The 19703-nt window shown below is 54.8% G+C and overlaps 6 protein-coding genes across 6 annotated transcripts; 4 read left to right on the plus strand and 2 right to left on the minus strand.

The window, feature by feature from the left end:
• Positions 1-86: 86 nt before the first annotated feature.
• CLUP02_15325 (WD repeat domain-containing protein) lies at positions 87-4372 on the plus strand (the record flags this gene model as incomplete). Its single annotated transcript, XM_049294249.1, has 15 exons — positions 87-307; positions 360-603; positions 692-1425; positions 1490-1565; positions 1599-1718; positions 1921-1951; positions 2021-2120; positions 2225-2531; positions 2593-2645; positions 2705-3365; positions 3512-3694; positions 3746-3835; positions 3907-4004; positions 4159-4244; positions 4299-4372. 15 exons carry the CDS (start codon positions 87-89, stop codon positions 4370-4372), a joined length of 3078 nt encoding a protein of 1025 aa, XP_049151395.1.
• Positions 4373-4770: 398 nt separating this feature from the next.
• Positions 4771-6276, plus strand: CLUP02_15326 (NMD3 family protein; the record flags this gene model as incomplete). Its single annotated transcript, XM_049294250.1, has 1 exon — positions 4771-6276. The coding sequence occupies one exon, from the start codon at positions 4771-4773 to the stop codon at positions 6274-6276; it is 1506 nt and encodes a 501-aa protein (XP_049151396.1).
• A 264-nt stretch (positions 6277-6540) lies between these two features.
• On the plus strand, positions 6541-8410 carry CLUP02_15327 (uncharacterized protein; the record flags this gene model as incomplete). The annotated part of the gene is made up of 10 exons (XM_049294251.1): positions 6541-6545; positions 6608-6799; positions 6864-7011; positions 7037-7490; positions 7558-7618; positions 7676-7775; positions 7831-7919; positions 8073-8156; positions 8217-8264; positions 8338-8410. The coding sequence occupies 10 exons, from the start codon at positions 6541-6543 to the stop codon at positions 8408-8410; spliced, it is 1254 nt and encodes a 417-aa protein (XP_049151397.1).
• Positions 8411-9080: 670 nt separating this feature from the next.
• CLUP02_15328 (RNA recognition domain-containing protein) lies at positions 9081-10094 on the minus strand (the record flags this gene model as incomplete). Its single annotated transcript, XM_049294252.1, has 1 exon — positions 9081-10094. The coding sequence occupies one exon, from the start codon at positions 10092-10094 to the stop codon at positions 9081-9083; it is 1014 nt and encodes a 337-aa protein (XP_049151398.1).
• A 492-nt stretch (positions 10095-10586) lies between these two features.
• CLUP02_15329 (aldehyde dehydrogenase) lies at positions 10587-12525 on the plus strand (the record flags this gene model as incomplete). Its single annotated transcript, XM_049294253.1, has 3 exons — positions 10587-10991; positions 11148-12350; positions 12412-12525. The coding sequence occupies 3 exons, from the start codon at positions 10587-10589 to the stop codon at positions 12523-12525; spliced, it is 1722 nt and encodes a 573-aa protein (XP_049151399.1).
• A 265-nt stretch (positions 12526-12790) lies between these two features.
• Positions 12791-13560, minus strand: CLUP02_15330 (uncharacterized protein; the record flags this gene model as incomplete). The annotated part of the gene is made up of 2 exons (XM_049294254.1): positions 12791-12898; positions 13210-13560. The coding sequence occupies 2 exons, from the start codon at positions 13558-13560 to the stop codon at positions 12791-12793; spliced, it is 459 nt and encodes a 152-aa protein (XP_049151400.1).
• Between the last annotated feature and the right edge of the window lie 6143 nt (positions 13561-19703).

Here is a 19703-nt window from a genome sequence, read left to right on the forward strand (position 1 = left end):
TTCGACTTTTCCTCCGCCATCTCAAATCGCCGCGCTTTCACTCTGATCTTTCGCGCGACAAGATCGCAGGTCGGACAATCTAGGCCATGGCAGAATCGACCCCTCACCCAAAGTCCATCCTTCGAGGCCACAAAGCCCAAGTGCACGCTTTGTCCTTCGTCCGCGGCAACGATCGTTTAGCCAGCGGAGATGCGGAAGGCTTCGTCGTCCTCTGGGACCTCACCATTATGCGCCCGACGGCCGTATGGAGGCCACATGAGAACGCAATTTTGGGGATAAAGGGTTGGGGAGGCGACCGGATAATAACGTGAGCCTCCCTCCATTGCTGCATCGCTGATCCTCTCTCACACTCTACTCAGCCACGGCCGGGATCATAAGCTTGCCGTCTGGCAACTGGGCCTCAAGGATGAATCTCACCTGAGCAAGAAGCTACCTCTCGATGAGACAGCAGAGCCACGGCCACAGCCTTGGCTTTTGCATCTCATCGACGTCAACACCATGAATTTCTGTTCATTCGCATCATGTGCTCCGCTGCCTGGCGAAGACGCGTCCGAGTCTTCGAACTTATTACTAGCAGTGCCAAACACTCTGGCGTCGGAATCGGTCAGTTCACCATCCCCGCCAATTATCTCCGCCTTTAAGCCCGGCCTTCTGCATGAGACCGGGGACCTAACCCGTGCATCCGTGATAGGTCGACATCTACGAATTACCGTCCAAGAAGCGACTTCACACAATAAAGTCAACAGAGAAGAATGGCATGGTCATGGCCCTAGCCCTGCTGTACGTTGACGTACCCGGGTCTACACCGTCATCCACCAATGGTCGTTTGACCCTCGTCGCCGCATACGAGAATGGGTTAGCAACGGTCTTGCAGCTCAACAGTGGGACTTGGAATACTACCTACTTGTCTCAAGTCCATAACCAGCCCATCCTCTCCCTCGACGTCGTCGCGGAGCAAGGCTACTTTCTTACCTCCGGTGCAGATGCAACAATCGCCAAACACCCTATTCCGGGCCCTAATCCGGGACCTAACGCCGATATTGGTGGGGGCATCATCCAGCAGCCGTTGAAGATTCTGAACACCAAGCATTCGGGCCAGCAGAGTTTGCGCCTTCGGGACGACGGACGCATCTTTGCTACCGCTGGCTGGGATTCCATGATTCGTGTGTATTCCTCCAAGACGCTCAAGGAGGTGGCAGCTCTCAAATGGCACCAAGTGGGATGTTACGCGGTTGCCTTGGCTAGTGTCGGCGCGACATCCCGGACTGATGAAACCAGAAGCGCGTCCAGCGATCCCAATCAGCTTCCCCACGATCTTATCTCTCGTCCAGGACAACAGCAGCTCAGTGTCAAGGACAGGCGCATCCAGCAAGCTCAGAATGCTCACTGGCTGGCAGCTGGCAGCAAAGACGGCAAAATATCCATGTGGGACATTTTCTGAGGGTCCATACGATCCCCTGTCTGATCCAGGTCGTAAATGATCCTGCAGTAAGACCTACTGTGATGGACAACGCTTAGCGCGGAGCCAAAAACATGATATTCCTTTCAAAGGTCATTGGAGGCTGGTAGAAGCTTACGCCAGCTCAGCCGGCTGTTAGGACCCGACCAATTCGGCCCGTGTCCGAGAGGTAGCAATTGGCGTCCCTCGAACAATGACCGTCTGGTTAATGCACCAACTTCTTGCGTTCCCCGCGTCTAGGAAGCTCGCCCATATCGCCGTTGCTTTACCCTATACTAAGCACTAAGATACCCAATAAGCCATTGGATTGATGTACGGAAGAGCCTTTACGGCTAGGGTACGGAACTTTGTTCTTTTGCAAAGTCTTATGCTTGAGCATAACGACCAAACACTTTCTTTTGCCGACACACGCTGACGTGAGAGTAGGGTATCCACCCGTCGTTGCATCCATCGTGCTGTAGAAACTCTCCTCGTCGAACAAGGTCAAAGCAAGTCAATAGTTGGGGCATCTTCTAGGGCACCATATAGGACCAATGCTGGGTCACAAAGACAAACCGATAGTCCAGCTCCACGTTATCGCTGCCGGAGAGAAAGCAACTGCGAGCCCCGGCAAGCTCTGGTGGCCCCTGAAGGTCCACAAGTTGGCAGCATGCAATGTGACGTTTGATGAATCCAACGTGATATAAAAGAGTTACCATTGCCGCTCTTCTCGTCAACATTTGGACGCATCGATATCTCTTCCATTACTTGGATATCTCACCCCAGAGACTCTATTCATCTACTATCACCCATCTTCCGAGCGGACAGACTAGCCGAGATGTCAGTCATCGGCCAGGAATACAAGAATGTCCCCACGTTGGGAATGAATGCCTACGCGGCGCCCTCCCTGTTTCAACCGCACAAGGCTCGTCAAGCCATTCGCGATGCCCACGAGAAGAAGATCCCCCCATTGATGTGCTATTATGCTGGCCTCAGTTCTCTCCCCATCACACGCTTCCTTGCCCCTATGGGATACGACGCAGTTTGGATTGACTGGGAGCATACGTCCTGTAACGTCGAGACCATGACATCGGTAATTCATCGGCCGGAACGACAACTCGCTGTGCCGAACTTCACTGATCAACGGGGGATAGATGGTCCACGAAGCCATCTTCATGAGCCAGGGACGAACCATCCCGTGGGTTCGGTAGGTGTTCCCATAAACACCTCGCGACAGTGAAGCTAGTGCTGACATGCATCCCGCAGTGTTCCCGGCCACGACCACGCCGCCATCGGCTATGCCCTCGACTGCGGTGCCAGCGTCGTCATCCCCCAGGTCGAGACGGTAGAGGAGGCCAAGCACGTCCTTTCCGCAGCCAAGTACGGCACCAAGCAGCGCGGCACACGCTCTGCTCCCCCCTTCCGCCTCATCCCCTTCCTCACCGACACCCCCTACGATCCCAACCGCGACATCCACAAGTGCGTCAACGACCAGGCCGCCATCATGATCCAGATCGAGTCCGCCGAGGGCGTGCGCAACCTCGACGCGATCCTCACAGAGTGCCCCGACATCGACGTCGTCTGGTTCGGCACGCTCGACTGCCGCGTCAGCATGAACCTCGAGGCCAAGATGGGCGGCATGGGCGCCGATGAGCCCGAGTGGCTCGAGATCTCGAAGCTCTTCTTCGATACGATTGACAAGCATGACAAGCCGTATGCTGGCTTCGCGTTCTGCGCGCCGCCGTACGGAAGCCCCGAGAAGCTTCGGGAGGCGGCGAAGAGGATGAGTCTTATTTCCATGTCGGCTGATGTGCTTCACCTCGGTGCGTTGGCTCAGGATTTGATGGTTGCTCGTGAGACTATTGGTCCCGTTGGTCAGGAGAACGGCAACGGGACGAATGGAAAGGAGGCGGAGAAGACTGAGGAGGTGAACGGTAAGGCGTAGAGATGACCATTTTTAACGAGTTCATGATCTGAAACCTTCTGTAGGTATACCCTTGAGAGAGAAAAAATAGATTCTTTGCGATTTGAAGGTTTTGTGGAAGCTGGAGACCTGCGGTGATGTGTTCTTAGACTGAGCGAGAATCTTGGATCACGGATGATGCCACTCATACTACACCAGAATTCCCAGCCATGTTGATGATGCCAAAAGTTCCGAGCTGCAATTTCGAATGTTTGAGTAACTTGGTTATAAATGACGGATCGCCCCTCGCGATTATTCTCCTTTCGCTACCACAGACAATAGGCGGAGGGGGTGTGCGCGAGAAATCTACAGGCTGACTGACGCGGCGGTTATAGCAGCTGTAGATCCCGGAAGTCGATGAAATGGGTTCGCAGAACTACGATAGGCTTAAAAGTAGTCTCGTTGCTCCCCAGGTCATCCTCGGCTGTTTATTTGTACTAGTAGTCTGGCCCGCTAAGAGTCAGAAGTGATGGATAATCTTGAAGACACAGTTCCGAGTATCTAGAAAAGGGTTCCGATTCAGGGGCTTGACATCCACGAGCCTGACCCCGTGTATGAAAGCATTTACGAAGGCTTGGCCGAATCAGACGACGAATCCACACAGTTCGTGCTGTCCCCTTCCTTCTGTCTCTCTCTACTGTCCTATTTATAGTGAGGCAGGCGAAGACTCTTGCAGCCTTGATACATGCCGAGGTCTAAGTGAAGTGTCCTGACTCCTATATTATCTATTGATTGTCCGATACTGCTGTTAACATAGATCCTACTTATGCTGCAATCATGGCGTCTCGGCTAGCTTGAGCCAGAATGGCCGCAATTCATTTCGTGAAAACCGATATGCCAAGGGTGGGCCTTTTATTAGTCTCTCTTCACACAAATGTAGCAAATTACCACCTTGAGGAAGCCTCTTGAACATCGACATGGCCGACAATGCCGACCTGGGAGGAGGTGCCAAGCTATTGAGCCAACGATGAGTCACAAAAGTGATTTATTGACACAATCTTTGACTAAAGTATTCGAATTCCGTGCCCAGCTGCCGTTTTTCCCGGGGCGGGACTCCCTCTGATTTTAGGTATTTAGATGATAGAATGCACGACTGGATGCTGGTGTTAGTTGTGATTACTAATGTGACTCGAAGCTGGGCGAAACCCCGCCACCAGCGGCGTCATTATCATGTGACTCTATTGATAAGCCCCGCGCTCGCCTTATCGTCCGGGGTTCATGATTTTTTTTTTCCCCCTCGATGAACAACCCCGCCATACACCGAGCCCAAATTGCCCAAGAGAGCCCCTTGTCGCCTCATTTTCCCAAATCTTTTCCCTCCTCGACATCGACAAGGACTTAGGCAGTGAGGACTAAAAGAGACGCCAAAATGAATATGAACAGCACCCACGCCACGATTCTCTGCTGCAACTGCGGCGCTCCCATCGACGGAACGACCGCCGCCAACGCGCTTTGCTTCGACTGCATCAAGTTGACTGTCGACATCTCCCAGGGCGTCCAGCGCGAAGCCACCCTCAACTACTGCAGAGATTGCGAGCGCTGGCTGCTGCCGCCCAGCAGTTGGATCGTCGCCGCCCCCGAGTCCCGCGAACTCCTCGCCCTCTGCCTCAAGAAGTTAAAGGGCCTGAACAAGATACGCATCATCGACGCCTCTTTTGTGTGGACGGAACCCCATTCGAGACGAGTCAAGGTCAAGATTACGATCCAGGACGAGGTCCAGAGCGGCGTCCTTCTCCAGCAGGCCTTTGAGGCGGTTTACATCGTCGCATACCAGCAATGTCCCGACTGCGCAAAGTCCTACACGGCCAACGTGTGGCGCGCCTCCGTCCAGGTCCGGCAAAAGGTCCTGCATAAGAGGACGTTCCTCTACCTCGAGCAGTTGATTATGAAGCACGGCGCACACAAAGATACCCTCAACATTAAGGAAGCAAAGGACGGAATCGATTTCTTCTTTTCGGCGAGGAATCAGGCTGAAAAGTTCTGTGATTTCCTCAACTCCGTTGTGCCTTGCACGGTCAAGAAGTCGCAGGAGCTCATCTCGCAGGATATCCACACATCGACAAAATCTTTCAAGTTCACCTTTTCAGTCGAACTGATTCCTATTTGCCGTGACGATCTTGTGGCTCTGCCCATCAAGCTGGCCCGAGCATCCGGCAATATTTCCCCCCTCGTCATTTGCCACAAGATCGGAACCGCAGTATACCTTTTCGACCCCAACACCCTTCAGACCGCAGATGTCAGCGCTCCTATCTACTGGCGTGCACCGTTCCGTTCCCTCGCCGACGTCAAGTCACTCGTTGAGTTTATCGTCATGGACATCGAGCCGACGGGCATCACAAAGGGCAAGTGGCATCTCGCAGAGGTGCAAGTAGCCCGCGCCTCCGACCTGGGCTCAAACGACAAGACCTACTTTGCGAGAACACACTTGGGCGGCCTGCTGCACGCCGGCGACTCGGTCTTGGGCTACATGCTCACGGGCACCAACTTCAACAACGAGGAGTTTGACGCCATTGAAGAGTCGCACGCCTACGGCTCGACGATACCCGACGTCATCCTCGTCAAGAAGCACTACCCCAACAGAAGAAAGCACAAGAACCGTAACTGGAAGCTCAAGCGCATGGCCAAGGACGAGGGTGAGCTGCTGCCCAAGCAGGCTGACCAGGACCGCATGAACGAGGACTACGAGCAATTCTTGCGCGACGTCGAGGAGGACGACGAGCTGCGCGCGACGATGGCGCTGTACAAGTCACAACAGCCGCAGAACATCGATCCGGACGCCATGAGCATCGCCGAGACCGAGGGCGACGAGGGTGCTCCGAGGGTGGACATGGATGAACTGCTTGACGACATGGACGAACTCCAGATTCAGGATTAAGCGTCAGGTGTGGATGTCCGTCTTCCGAAGGGTGAAGGGAAGGGGCGTGTCGTCCATGGACGGACGGGACAAAGTTGGGACGTGTCTCTGTCGCGGTCCCCGACGTTTGGTGGCCCCGGGACGGTGTTAAGGTTAAGTGGCCGTCTGCGGGGAGGAAATTTGTTTCCTTACGAGATGGTACGTGGACGCGTTTGGTTTCTTGGGCAATAGAGGAAGAGAGTGGAGGTATCTCTCTCTCAGAAAGTGAATGGGATGGTTTCAAGGATGGGGTGGCAAGGCGTGTATGCATCATCAGATACCTTTGACTGAGACTGCGACGCAAGTGAAAAAGGGCATTTGCGTTTGTCGTTGGACAAAAAAAGACTACACTACCAGATCACCACGTGGCTCATGCGTCCGCCTTTCTTGTTGCGTTTCTCTGCAGTGTGTTCCTCTCTGCCGTTCAACCGCCGCATCTCACGATCTCATCGCCGTTAAGCAAGGATCCAGTCTCAGAGCTGTCGGCGATGTGCCATTTCGACTTGTCCGAGCTTCTCGTCATGCACTCTTCTTGCCCTCTCTACGCTCTGTGCTCAGCACTCCCCCAGTGATAGGCAACGTCGTACGTGCGTCCAGCAGCAACTCGTCGCACGGCCTTCGACAGGGGCTCCCCCGACTTATACCATTCACACCATCCACACCCTACCCTCTGGTGTTTATTCGTACAACAGCACATCGACCTTCCCATTAACAGTTGTTCGTCCGTGCTCTTCTCCCTCAGTTACCCAAAGAGGGTGCCGACTGTCTGGGACTGCCGACTTCACTGTTTCTAATCGCCGACTCCAGCGGGCTTAAGCACGCAAGTCACACCATAAACTCGGCACCTCCAGACCCCTACCTTAGTCATGAGCCTGACGAGCCCATGGCCTGTCCGTCCGTCTGTCTGTCTGTTCATTCGAGAGACGGAGAGCCTCCCCTACGCCCATCCAGCACTGGACACTCTTGGGCCCGCGAAACCGGCCGCAGCCGACTCCAGGAGCCACGCCCTCTGAGGCTCTGCCTGGGTACCAGAGACGGCGTCGTTGTTTCAACCTTCTACGAAACCGACGTGGTCCGTCCTTCCTCATCCTACCCTCAGGCTTCCCCAGAGTCTCTCCAAGGGGCCGTTCAGACTCAGCCTTACCCTCCCCGACCCCGGGCCCGACCGAGTCCCAGACAGCCTCCAGGCGCCGGCGGTTAAGCGGGAGTAAGAGACCTGTCGGCACCTCCCTTTCCCCAGACTTTGGACCACTCAGACAATAGACGTGTCCGTCACACCCATGGAGGCTCTACTCACACACATACACACCCCATCCATCATGAGGTAAGCCTCCACCTCCACCGTTTCCGACCACCAACTTTCGCTGGCGACGTTGATGAGACGATGGAGGGAGGGAGAGAGGCAGCGGGATGCCGACAGGGACCTGAATGTCGGCGCCGCACCGCACGGATTTACAGTTTCCCTGAGGTTTGTCATGATGGTGGGGAGGGTGTACGTCGTGGTCAACGTTTTATTTCTACCTTGCTCACTCACAGGTCAAGGCGGACTCCGACGGACGGGAGGCTCAGTCTCTCACCCACACGGCGACGGGCGACGTCGGCTTGGTTTACTCCATTTGGCCGGGGTGACCTCGGCGAGCGGGCAGAAGTGGGAGTGGAGACCGCCCGTGTGCGCTCGCAACAATGGGTGTTGCCTTTTTGTTTTTTTTGTTGTTTTTTTTTTTGCGTTTGAGGCTTTTGGAGATCGGGGTTGCTGCCATCTGATCGAGATGCTGTAGACGGGGACTTTGTTTGCTTGGTTTCTTGGACGCCGGTGAAGGTTGGCGCGGCGCGGTGCTTTTTGGCGATGACTACGGTTTCGTGTGAGTAGGAACAGTGACATGTCATGGGAGGAATTCTCATTCATGGCTTGTGTCTATGAGCTTGTGCCGGTATTGTCGAGTTAGGAGGTTCGCCGAGGTTGCGTTGTGGTGAGCTCAGTGTAAGTTGGTGTGAGTTGAGGCCGAGGCTGGAGAGCTGTTGATGAGGTGGTCAAGATCGCAGCCACGGCCGACAAGGATCTCTACACAATGACGACGTATTGCAAACTACCAATGGAAGGTCGTTCCGAGCCTAGATTGCTGCAATCACGCACTCCCTCACATGCTCTCGCGTATTTTCTAACGATAAAGTATTCATATAAGCGCCGGCTAGTTTTAACGACTTCATTTCGAGCAGCTTCTTCGTCCGAGTTTCCAAGGGACCATTTCATCATATCTTTCATGCCAAGTGAATAGATCGCCAAGTCAAGAGCTCTCCAAGTGTGTAGCTCGTCGCGGAGTCGAGAGTGGTGTAGAGGAAGCATTCGCATTCGCTCCGGTTATGCAGTAATATACTTCGAAGTCCAAAGGGTCTTCTTCATGCTGGTGAGTACAGACGACACGCATCATCCTGCCTGAATACTACTGCCGGCTTCTCAACTGTGGATAGCTTCGTCCCGTAGAGGTAGACACACAAAGAAACGTCATTTCGTCTTTTCTTTTATGCCAAGATGCCAGACATATTGCCCACCTCAGCCGTCAAAGATGGTGACCCAGTAGCTCTCGCGTTCGTAGTCCGGCAAGTCGGCCATGAATGCCCACCAGTGACACACACCGCAACATCCCGAGGCTGCCGGTCCATAGGGCTCTCGCGCTTTTCATCTTATATTTTTGAAAGTCGCATTTTATGCTTCCCATTACCAGTAACATAAGCGGCGATAACTGTTGAACGCCGAACATAAGCACACACCCCACCCCTCTCCTTCATTAGAAGATCTTCCCGAGCACCCTCGCAACATCACCTGCCGGCTTCGCAGCCGAGCCAGCCTCGCTTTTCCTATCCGCCAGGGGTATCTGCTTAAACACCGTCCGCCTCTTGTCCAGCTTCTCGTCCGCCGCCGGTGCCGCCGCCGCACCACCATCGACAGAGGCCCCCGCTTCCGTCGTCGACGCAGCCGCCTTGCCGCGCTTCTCCCTCGTCGCAGCAATACCATCCAACACCCTAGCCCTCTCCACGTTGCGCACAAAATCCTTGTTCTCCTTGCTCGCTTTGCTAATCTCGGCCCGCATCCTGCTCGTCCGCTCCGCGTTCTCGGCCGTGATCTGCTCCGTCAGGTGGCGCCACTTGAACCCCTTGAGGTACTTTAGCGTCCAGATGTCGTCGTGGTAGTACGACCCCTTCTTGCCGCCAATGGTCCGCGCGTTCAGCAGCTCGCAGACGGCTTTGGCGTCCTTTTTCCGCATGAACTCGACCCAGCCCTCCGTGTAGGACTTCTTCTTGTTGCCGCCGGCCTTGACGCGGCGCGCATGCGCGGTCGGGTCCTCGGGCGCGAGGAAGATGCGGTTGATCTTGCCGTAGGGCTCGAGGAGGGAGCGCAGCTTCTGGGGCTTCATGAAGGGCGGGATGCGGGATATGTAGACGACGCCGGATTTCTTAATGGCCTCTTCCGTCGCGACGAGGTTCTTTTTCGTGAGGGGCTTGGAGACATCGGGCAGGTCTAGCTTTGATGCCGAGCTTGAGGACTTTTTCTTGGTTGAGGTTGAGGCTTCCGCATCTTCGTCGGAATCTTCTTCGTCGTCGTCCCTCGCTGCGTCTTCGGCGTCCTTTGTGACATTCTGCTCCTCGTCGCTGAAGTCGTCTTCGTCCTCGCTGTCGACTTTGCGCCTCTTGGCACTGCGGCCTCCTTTGCGCAGCTCCTCAGCCTCGGAGTCGTAGCCCTGGTCGAGGTCGTCGTCGCTCTCGTCTGCGTCGAGAAACTTGTTTCGTTTTTCGGGAGCCATAGCGGCTTGCTGGGACTTGGAATGGATAAACGGTGGGTCCTCAAAGTATTGAAATGCTAGCAACGGCAAGATACAATTTCCCTACTGCAGCCTTGTCGGTAGCCTCGTGGTCGGCGGTAATGCAACTGTCGTTGTACGATATCCAAGCAAAAGTCCGCGATCCCAGGGCGCGCGGTCTGTAAAAAAATTAGAGCAGGTCTTATCGCCAATATCTTATCGGCGGTGGTACTGATTGATTACATCATCCCCTTATCTTACCGCGTTCCCCACAAGCGCGGTCCGGCAGGAGGTCACAGGTGCGGCGGTTGCCCCTCCATGCCATTGCCCCTCCACCTGCCCCTCAGTGAGCTCACGATTCATGAAGGGGGATATCTAAGCTGCGAATTGCCTCCTGATCAACAACTGTGAACTGATTCCCTTTTTCTCATTCATAGTCTTCTCTCTTCAACTTGAACCTTTTGATACCCCCGTGAAGAAGAGAATCAACTAAACATGTCTGTCGAAGTCCTCAAGACCATCTCTCCCACCACCAATGAGGCCATCCTCACCCGCAACGGCGTCTCCCAGGCCGACTTAGATGAGCTTCCCAACACCGCCACCAAGGCTTTCGAGTCATGGAGCAAGACCTCGCTGGCCGACCGCAAGACCATCGTCAAGAAGGCTCTGAGCCTCCTCCTCGAGCAAAAGGATGACCTCGCCCAAGAGCTTACCGTCCAGATGGGCCGCCCTTGTGCCTACACCGGCGTCGAAATCGCCACGGCGGTGAAGCGCGGCGAGTACCTCCTCAAGATTGCCGATGACGTCCTCAAGGACACCGACGGCGAGGCTGAGAAGGGATTCAAGCGCTTCATTCGCAAGGTTCCCGTTGGCCCGGTCCTCGTCCTCTTTGCCTGGAATGTGGGTTCTCTTTTGTCTCCTACTTTTCGTGGCTTCTCCCGTTACGTGGTGTCCGCAGCACGTTGAATGTTTCCATTGCTGTGAGACAAACGCGCAAACTGCTGAGCCACCACCACCGCGATACCGCTGTCTCTCTTACTGACATCACACTCCCAGTACCCTTACCTCATTCTGGTCAACTCGCTCATTCCCGCGCTATTGTCTGGCAACACCGTCATCTTGAAGCCCTCACCGCAGACTCCGACAATTGTGGAGCGCGTGGCCAAGGTGTTTGAGGAGGCCGGTCTCCCGGCCGGCGTGCTGCAGTACTTCCACTGCGGCTCTCCCGTCATGATTGAGTCCATCGTGCGTAACCCCAAGGTGAAGCTCGTTGCCTTCACCGGCTCCGTGGCCGGTGGTCTGGCCGTGCAGCAGGCTGCGTCGGACCGTGTCGTCAACGTCGGTTTGGAGTTGGGAGGAAAGGACCCGGCCTACATCCGTAGCGATGTGGACATTGACTGGGCCGCGGCCGAGATCGTCGACGGCGCCGTCTTCAACTCGGGACAGAGCTGCTGCTCCGTCGAGAGGGTGTATGTTGACGACAAGATTCACGATGCCTTTGTCGAAGCCGTCCAGAAGGTTCTCAAGGGGTACGTGCTCGGAGACCCGTTTGACAAGGGCACGCACGTTGGCCCCGTCATCTCAAAGCGTTCCCAGGAAGCCATCGAGTCGCACATCAAGGACGCCCTCTCCAAGGGCGCCACTGACGCAACCCCCGAGAACGAGTCCTTCAGCAACCCCCCGCCCAAGGGCAACTTTGTCAAGCCCACGCTCCTCACGGGCGTGGATCACTCGATGACCGTCATGACGGAGGAGACGTTTGGACCGGTGATTCCCGTCCAGCGGGTCAAGAGTGACGAGGAGGCTGTCAAGTTCATGAACGACAGCGAGTTCGGCCTGACGGCCAGCATCTGGACCAAGGACACGGACCGCGGCTACGAGCTCGCGGACCAGGTCGAAGCAGGAACCGTCTTCGTTAACCGATGCGATTACCCCAGCCCAGTGAGCATACCCTACAAGCAACAAACATGCCATTTCTTATCTATCCTTGGCGATCATCCGACCTGTATTCTGCCCGCTCCGATCACTATCCTCCGTGTTTGTTTGTCTCCGGTCCCCACCCTTTCCCCATTCCTTAGCCCGATGCTCCCCCCCGCCCCGAACGCTAGAGTTGGCAAAGTGTTAGGAAGTTCCGACTCGGAGCGGGTAGCCGCATTTCATCTTCCTTTTCTTTTGTTGTTTTATCTGCCTGCCGGCTTTCGCAAACTCTATACACTCGCCAGTCGTTTTTGTTTTCCCACCAGCCTGCAAGCCATCTTCGTCATCAAGCCACCGCCATCATCCTTCCCACCAGAGTCTTCGGTACTGACAACTCATTTAGGACCTAGCGTGGACGGGTTGGAAGAACTCCGGCAAGGGGCAGACCCTAAGCCGCTTCGGCTACGATCAGTTTGTCAAGCTCAAGAGCTACCACTTGAAGGACTACCCCAAATGAGCGGTAGGACCGTAGCCTTCCTCCTCGCGTGAGCACGCCTTGCGCCCGCTGTCACTGGCTTCTCCCGTGTCATGTGGGAAAGCTTGGGTGAGAAGGAGGAGGAGGGGTGTTGGTGATGTTGTTAGGATGGTGTTTTGCCCGGTGAAGAGCAGAGATCGCGGCGGCGGGATATGCCAGGCGGAGGAGGCTCTATCTAGTCAGCACTGTCTCTGTCAGGAACCCGAATCCCGGGTCCCAAGGCTTTACTGCTAAACTCGAGCCCACGTCAGAGAAGACGGCGTTCCTTCAGCGCACAGGCTGCCGCTTCTCTGGTGGACACTAGCATGGCGTAGTCTTCCTTGACAAGTTGTTGAAGCAGTGGGCGGCCGGATGTCTGTGTCATTGTTAGTCTGAGCCAGAGCATCGGAGACAGATGCACGATGGAGAAGTGGATATGGCACGATCACACGATATTGTTAACGCTTGAAAAATCAAAGATACCTCTTGTTTTGTTACTCTCACCTCACCTCACCTCGCTCGGTTCGTCAGTCCCAAGCCAAGGAGCGGGCGGAACTACCCATGACAAACCTGCCATGTGACGTGACTACTAGTCAAACTTTTTGGAAGCAAAAGCTGGCACCAAGCTGAAGCAATGGCATGATCAACACGACCCGCCGACAGCGCCAAGTTGTCAGTGTCACTCACGTCGACGGCGTTCGCTATACGCTCAGATGGCTCACGTTGGGTTGGAATCATGCCACTAAGTGAATGGCAGTCGTGATCCGTGTGTCCACGCACGATCGTTCCACCTCTCCTTGCATCCCCGACGAGCTGGTACGCTAATTCCCCCTCGTGTCCTCTCTGCATCTGTCTTCCACTTCCGACGCCGGCCTCCGTGATTCCCACGGCCGCGCTCGGAACATGCGGTGTCGAAGACGGCAGGTAGGGTGGTAGATCGCTGCAGCGTGGCAGCGTGGCATGGGCATGGGCGATTCCGAGACCGAGACTGTGAGTGGTCGGTTTGCGACGTGATGCGATGCGTTTGTGCGTTTGCATGCCGATTGTGTATCCGCTTTTGGCATCTTCACACGTTTTTCTCTCTCCCTCTTCTCTTTTGCTGCGTGGAGGAGGCGTGTGCAGCAGCAGCAGCAGCAGCAGCAGTCCGAGGGCCGACAAACGGGGGACGTGTCATCATTCCCCTTGGTCCCCCTTGCATGGCGGATACAACCACACGCACGCATACGGATACAGAAAATAAGCTCAAGCTCGACACGGAAACGGCGCGGAGAAAGAAAGCATTTTTTGTCGTCTCGTTGTCGCAACCGGGGTTGTCCCCACCCGTGCGGTGTCTTGTCTGCTGGCTTTCCTCATGAGACGAACGACATCTTACGGGGCTAGGCCCTGTTGTAATGTGAGAAACTCTGCGAGTCTGAGTAAGTCACCAGAGAGTTATGACTGTGAGTAATGCCATTCGAGGTTGAACTGTTACAAGGTTAACAACGCAGAAATAAAGTGTAAATACAGCCAAGACACCTAAGCATCGAAACAACCATGCAAGACCCTTGAAACCCGGAAACCGCGAGTGCGAGATCTACCGAAAAAGCCTCGTGAAGCTTTTTTTTTTTTTTCCCTTCCTTACTGCGGTACGTCGTCTCGTCGCATTCAGACTGAAAAATGACAGAGTCTTGTTTAGATCAACGTTGGAGTTTAATTGTGACATGTATGGTGTGTGAATTACGGCTCCGGAAGCGTCTTACAATATGTTTGAAGGAGGCAAAATAATTTCGTAGGCGAAAAACTACAGAGAAAGAGGATCCGACTCGTGCGAGACACATCCTGTAGGAAAGCTTGACAATGTGGCCAATCTCTCAAGTCGATCCTGTTTCCCATTGCGGACAGTATACGATAACGACACCTTTCACGTTATGGACTCTCTAGAGATTCTGGAAGCAAACATGAACGTTGGGCAAGAGAAGCGTACGTGCGGGCGGCCGCGCCGGCGTGGGATATCGTCGAGTTTAAACAATGGAAAAGCTTGCGTGGCAATGGCCGAGAACATCTCGAGGGGCGATTCCAGGATTCGCCTTCAGTGTGTTTTGTTAAAACCCTTTCGGAATTGTGTCTCATTGCGGACATGTACGAAACAACAAGAAGACCGCATGAGGCACACTGTTATCGTTGCGGAAACATAACGACTTTTTTCCTCTTCCTCTTCTACGCCGCAATAAAACCGTCGACTTGCTCGAATGCGGCCGGAGAGGGTAGGAGGGTGACGGTGATGGAGGCAATCGTCGGCCGCTGGGGAGGCGAAAAAGAAGAGCGGGGAGTGGGAGGGCGTGTCGTTCGTATGCAGCAGAGAGTGGTGATGGGGATATCTCGGTAGGTTTCAGTCGTTTTCCTTGATGGTTTTCCTCCGTACGGACGCAGTGGCACACACGAGTTTCGGTACTACAGAGCGGGATGGGCGGATGGGAGTAGTCGCGGAGTGAAGAAAGGCGAGAGATAGTGTAGGAGGAAAAAAAAAACACGAGAATTTGCCCTGCTTTCGTGCTGCGCCCCGACGTTGGACTCTTGAAACTTTCCGCAAACGGAATATACGATGATTCTGATGCTGGTGTTTGCCAAGTTTGAGAGTGCATCGTACACTAACTACCGCAGCCATAGGAGAGAGCCGCACGATGAGAGGAAAAAACTGCCGGTTGGGTTCATTGGGCTTTTCTTTGGGGAGCTTGGCAAGTCATCAAAGCCAAGAGCAACTGCCGCGTCCAGCCATGTTGGGGGCTACTTTTGAGGCTATCTTGGGTCGGTGATCCGTCCGTGCTTGCTTGGTGTAGTTTTGTCGATGTCGATATCGATGCATCGGGCAAGATGTCAAGATAGTCGACCGTGACTGGTGGTGTGTGTGTTGTCTCCACTATCGAACCGAATTGGCCAATGACTTTGGGGGTGAGTGGTGGGGCCGTTCCGGAGCCGGTGTTTCTCGGCGGTGAGGGGTTCAGTGGTCTCGGGGGTGTGTAGTCACTTTGGTGGAAGGAGTGAAGGAGAGGAGAGCGCTGATCTGGAGATACCTAGAGCCACCAGACGGGACGCTTAGTTAAGCCACCGGGGGCCAGTGCTGAGCGGGAAGGGTGGGGCCTCGGCTCTCCAGGTACATAGTGTAGTCTTGGGGGCAGCCGCCATCTTTCGTAGCGTGCAATTCTCTGTGCGACGTGCCTTGCACCACGCCTAGTTGGTCGGTTTACTGGCTTGACTGGTGCCAATTCGCTGTCAGGGAGGCTCACGAGGCTCTGTCAGTCAGTAGGTACCCTACTGTGAGGTGTCACTCTGTACCTTACTGAAGCTGGTGATGGCTTCAAGGACCGCACATCCGTTGACTGTCGAGTCTGTTAGGTAAGCTGGGCTACGCGCCGCTCTCTCACGAACTGGCCCAAACTCTACCAGCCTATTAACCCATCTATCCATCTGTGTACGGATACTCTAGCTACTATCTCTATCCAAGCTAGCTAGCTCCTCAGATCACAGATCACAGGTCCCAGAAAGATCACACACCCCTCTCCACCACTCTTCACGGGTATCCACCCTCGCTCTCCCTTCGCTTTTGCCGTAACTCAGTTGCCCTGGTAGGGCACTTGATCTGGAAAGCGGTGCTTCCGTGACGCCGTCGCCTGCCTCTGCCGCGTCCTCCATCTGTGATCCATCATCCCCTCCCCTCTCTTGATCTCCCCTCTTTCCAGCTGGGTAGTCCGAGCAAGTCCCGCTGTGGCACACTGAAGCTTGCGGACGCTAACGAACAGTCGGGTTCGATCCAATGGAAATGGTTTGCAGCCACCAGGGGGGGGGAGGGGAGGGGGTTTTCTTCTCTTGCAGCAGATCACGGATCGTCGAGACCTGGGCTGGGCTGGCGGACACGGCGTCGACGAGGCGAGCTGCCAAACCCTTGCCCTGGGACGCGCGAGAGAGAGAGATAGAGAGAGGGAGCCCAGCCAGCTGGCAAGCCTGGCAGGGCCTACGGAGTATACACTACACTACTAGGTAGGCATATGGATCTGACCAAGGGTTGATACGTGCTGAAAAGCCCCCGATCGGGAAGAGGCGTGGCCCCCTCCACTGTCAGCACTGACTGGTTTTGGAGGCTAGAGGGGCTTTTATTGGATCGAGTCTATTTGCTGGGTTAAATTGGCAAATGGCACATCATTTTACTGGTTTGGGGCTGAAAGAGGGATTCACGTCCCAAATCCCGATATTGAAGGGGGGGGGAAAAGAGTATGCGAGGAAACAAGCAAACATGCTGAGACGAGCTGGGGATATTACCGATCCAGAGATTTCTCTCGGTTGACCCAGGTTGTCAGGCACGCCAGGCACAGGGCGAACGCGAAGGTGCAGGGGCAAGCGACCGTGCAAAGCAAGCATTGCAGGCATTGCAATCCTTTTCCCGCCATGATCTGCCTATTGCAGATTGCTGGGCGAGATGAGAGTCTGCAGCCAGAGGGGGGGCCTGCAAGCTGCAATCTGCAAAGGCAGGGGGCGGCAAGCATACGTTCCAAATCATTGGGAATCAATACCTACGGATATTCGTACGTACGGGTACCGCAGTATCGGAATAAGGAAAATCGTCAGCATCAAATCATCTGCATCATGGCTTCACCGCCATCATCATCATCATCAATCCATCATCTAGGTGTCACCATCCCCCAGCGGGGTTCGCAACCCACCAGCTCGGAACCAGTGAGACGCGTGAGAAGCTGTGAAAGTAAGTGCTTGCGTCTTGCTTGGCCCTGCAACTATCTCTACTCCCCACACACCCCTTTGGCTTCAGCTTCGTGCAGCTTTCGTGGGGCTTGCAAAAGCCGTGGTGCCTGACGGTTTCGCTCGTGTAACTCGATCGTATATGCAGTTTTGGTGATGTAGGTTACCTATCTCCATCCGTGTCTTCCGTGTGCAGCTGTCAGCACATGAGTACCGTCCACTAGGCAAGATACGCCGCACGTCTGCGTTCGAACCCGGTGATGGACGTTTGGTGATGAGGATCAACCGCCAACCAATTTAAGCCCCCGTCCCTTCAGTCCGACGATGTGCAGCCCAGTCCGACAGCCCCAGTGCTCCTCCCCATGCTCCCCTCTCCCCCTCACCCACCTCTTTTTGGTGGGCGTACGCTTGCTGCAAGCCGAGAAGCCCACGAAGCCCTCGCAGACATGTCCCAAAGCGTCCATCCTTCTTCGTTTGCTAGACTCTTCGGGGTATCGCGGCTTGGTGCTCACCGCCCACGGGACCTGGAACTTGGCAAGATTGGGCGTTAGTCCCATGCACGTTCTGGTCTTGTAGGCTGTAGCCTGTAGGACTCTGTCAGGGCAAGCTGGCAAACGCGGATGTGGCGCGGGAAGACAGAGATCAGAGGTGAGGGGGAAAGCAGAGAAACAGACGCCACGACAAGCCCGACATGTCCAGCATCTGCTCTGTGCACTAAACATCGTACACTGAGGACCGAATGCTCTGTGCTTCTCTTCTGACACGCTGACAAGTCTCTACCAGCGCCCGTTTCCGCGCCTCTTTTGCTTGCCTGTGTCAGCATCTCTAAAACGGTTGAGGCTTGGAAGATGTTTCCAATGCCTCAAGCTATGGCTCTCTCTCTCACTCTCTGGTCATGTGTTCCAAACGAAACGTGAGTTCGTTCTAGTGCTTGGCGTTGAGGCTGTGGAGGCTTCACTTCTACGACGACTACGACTACGACAGAAATGCACCTCACCCCCCTCATCTGCTGTACGTGTACATACAGATTTGGTCCATTAATAGAAGCCAAGAGTCTTGGTATCATTGGTGAAGAAAACGATGATGATGCCTAGAGAAATGCAGCTAATGCATCAAGAACCACCCAAGAGTCGCAGAGTCCGGACTGGAAAAAGGGCTGCAAGAAGACCCAAGGAATGCCCAAAGTGTCAGGGGTCCTTGATTACATTCCTGCAAAATTGTTCAGCCCCAAAGGGCACGGGTTTGACCATTGTCGCAGGGGTTCCGCATCGCATTCCAGCTGCTGCGTACTGCGCTGGCGGAAACAGGGATGGTAATTAGTACGGATACAGGTGCTGGAATGTAAGCCAGCCTCATTCGAAACTATGCTGAAGAAAGAAGCGGTAAAGAATGGACAGCAATTGATATCCAGGTAATGAGAGTACGTGGAGTAGCAGGGCTGAGGGCTGGACTGATGCTACTCTGGAATGGCCGGATGAGATGGGATTGAGTGTTGGAATGCTTGAAGCTCCACGCTTCCCACGGCCAACGAGAGGAATGTCAGACTCAACCTCATACTCGGCCGGTTCACTACCTCGTAACACACGACGACATGTTTCCGAGCCTGGAATCCGGTACAAATGTCTCGTCGATCGCGTGTCTGAAGCTCAAACCAGAGTGTCTAGTGTCTAGCGTACGATGATGCCGCCCGTATACAGACTCAGAAAAGAGTGTACGGATGCAGAATACTAGGGAAACCGTTGCCGTACTACCACATCCGGGTTTCCCGTTACCACGCTCCGTGCCTCATGCCAACGATCATCGCGAGAGGCAACGGGTAACCTCAACTCTACGATCGCGATGCCGATAGCGACGGACATGAACGGAGTACGACCCGCCCAAACAAGACAGCTCGTAAGAATCCACAAGAGAGTGAGAGCCCTATCGTCTCGTCGCGGCAGCCCTGGCCGCTGTCGCCTGAAGATGAAGGGGAAAGCTCCGATGACAAACTCTACTTGTCTCGAGAAGTAAGTGAAGAAGGTGGTGTAGCTTTCGGCATCACGCGGGCTTCTGCTGTAACCCTCTAACTCTCTCTCCCCCCTTGTCCCTATCCCCCCATGCCTTTCGAGTTTCCTAATCCATGCCCTGCCTTACCAATTCGTACCCATGTTCAATGATGCCACGCCCGACCCAATACAACTTTAAATCTGTTGTCGGCTTTTACGTGCGCAACACCAGAAGATGCCTGCAACTTTTGGACTTGCCAGAGCTTACACCCCCCACTGCAGCTTAGGTTGGGCTGCAAGCAGTACATACAGTAGACACTCACACACATCGCCGGCCCCCGGACTCCGGCCGTCTGGGTTGGCGGGCGTCGTACACACAGCGCGCGCGGCGGGGGAACCAGGGGTGTTTCGCGATCGCTTTTCTTTCTTTCCTTCTTACCTAATTACACAAATCTTCCATGCAGCAGC

The sequence above is a fragment of the Colletotrichum lupini genome, chromosome 8 (assembly GCF_023278565.1).
Source record: "Colletotrichum lupini chromosome 8, complete sequence".
Lineage (NCBI taxonomy): Eukaryota > Fungi > Ascomycota > Sordariomycetes > Glomerellales > Glomerellaceae > Colletotrichum > Colletotrichum lupini.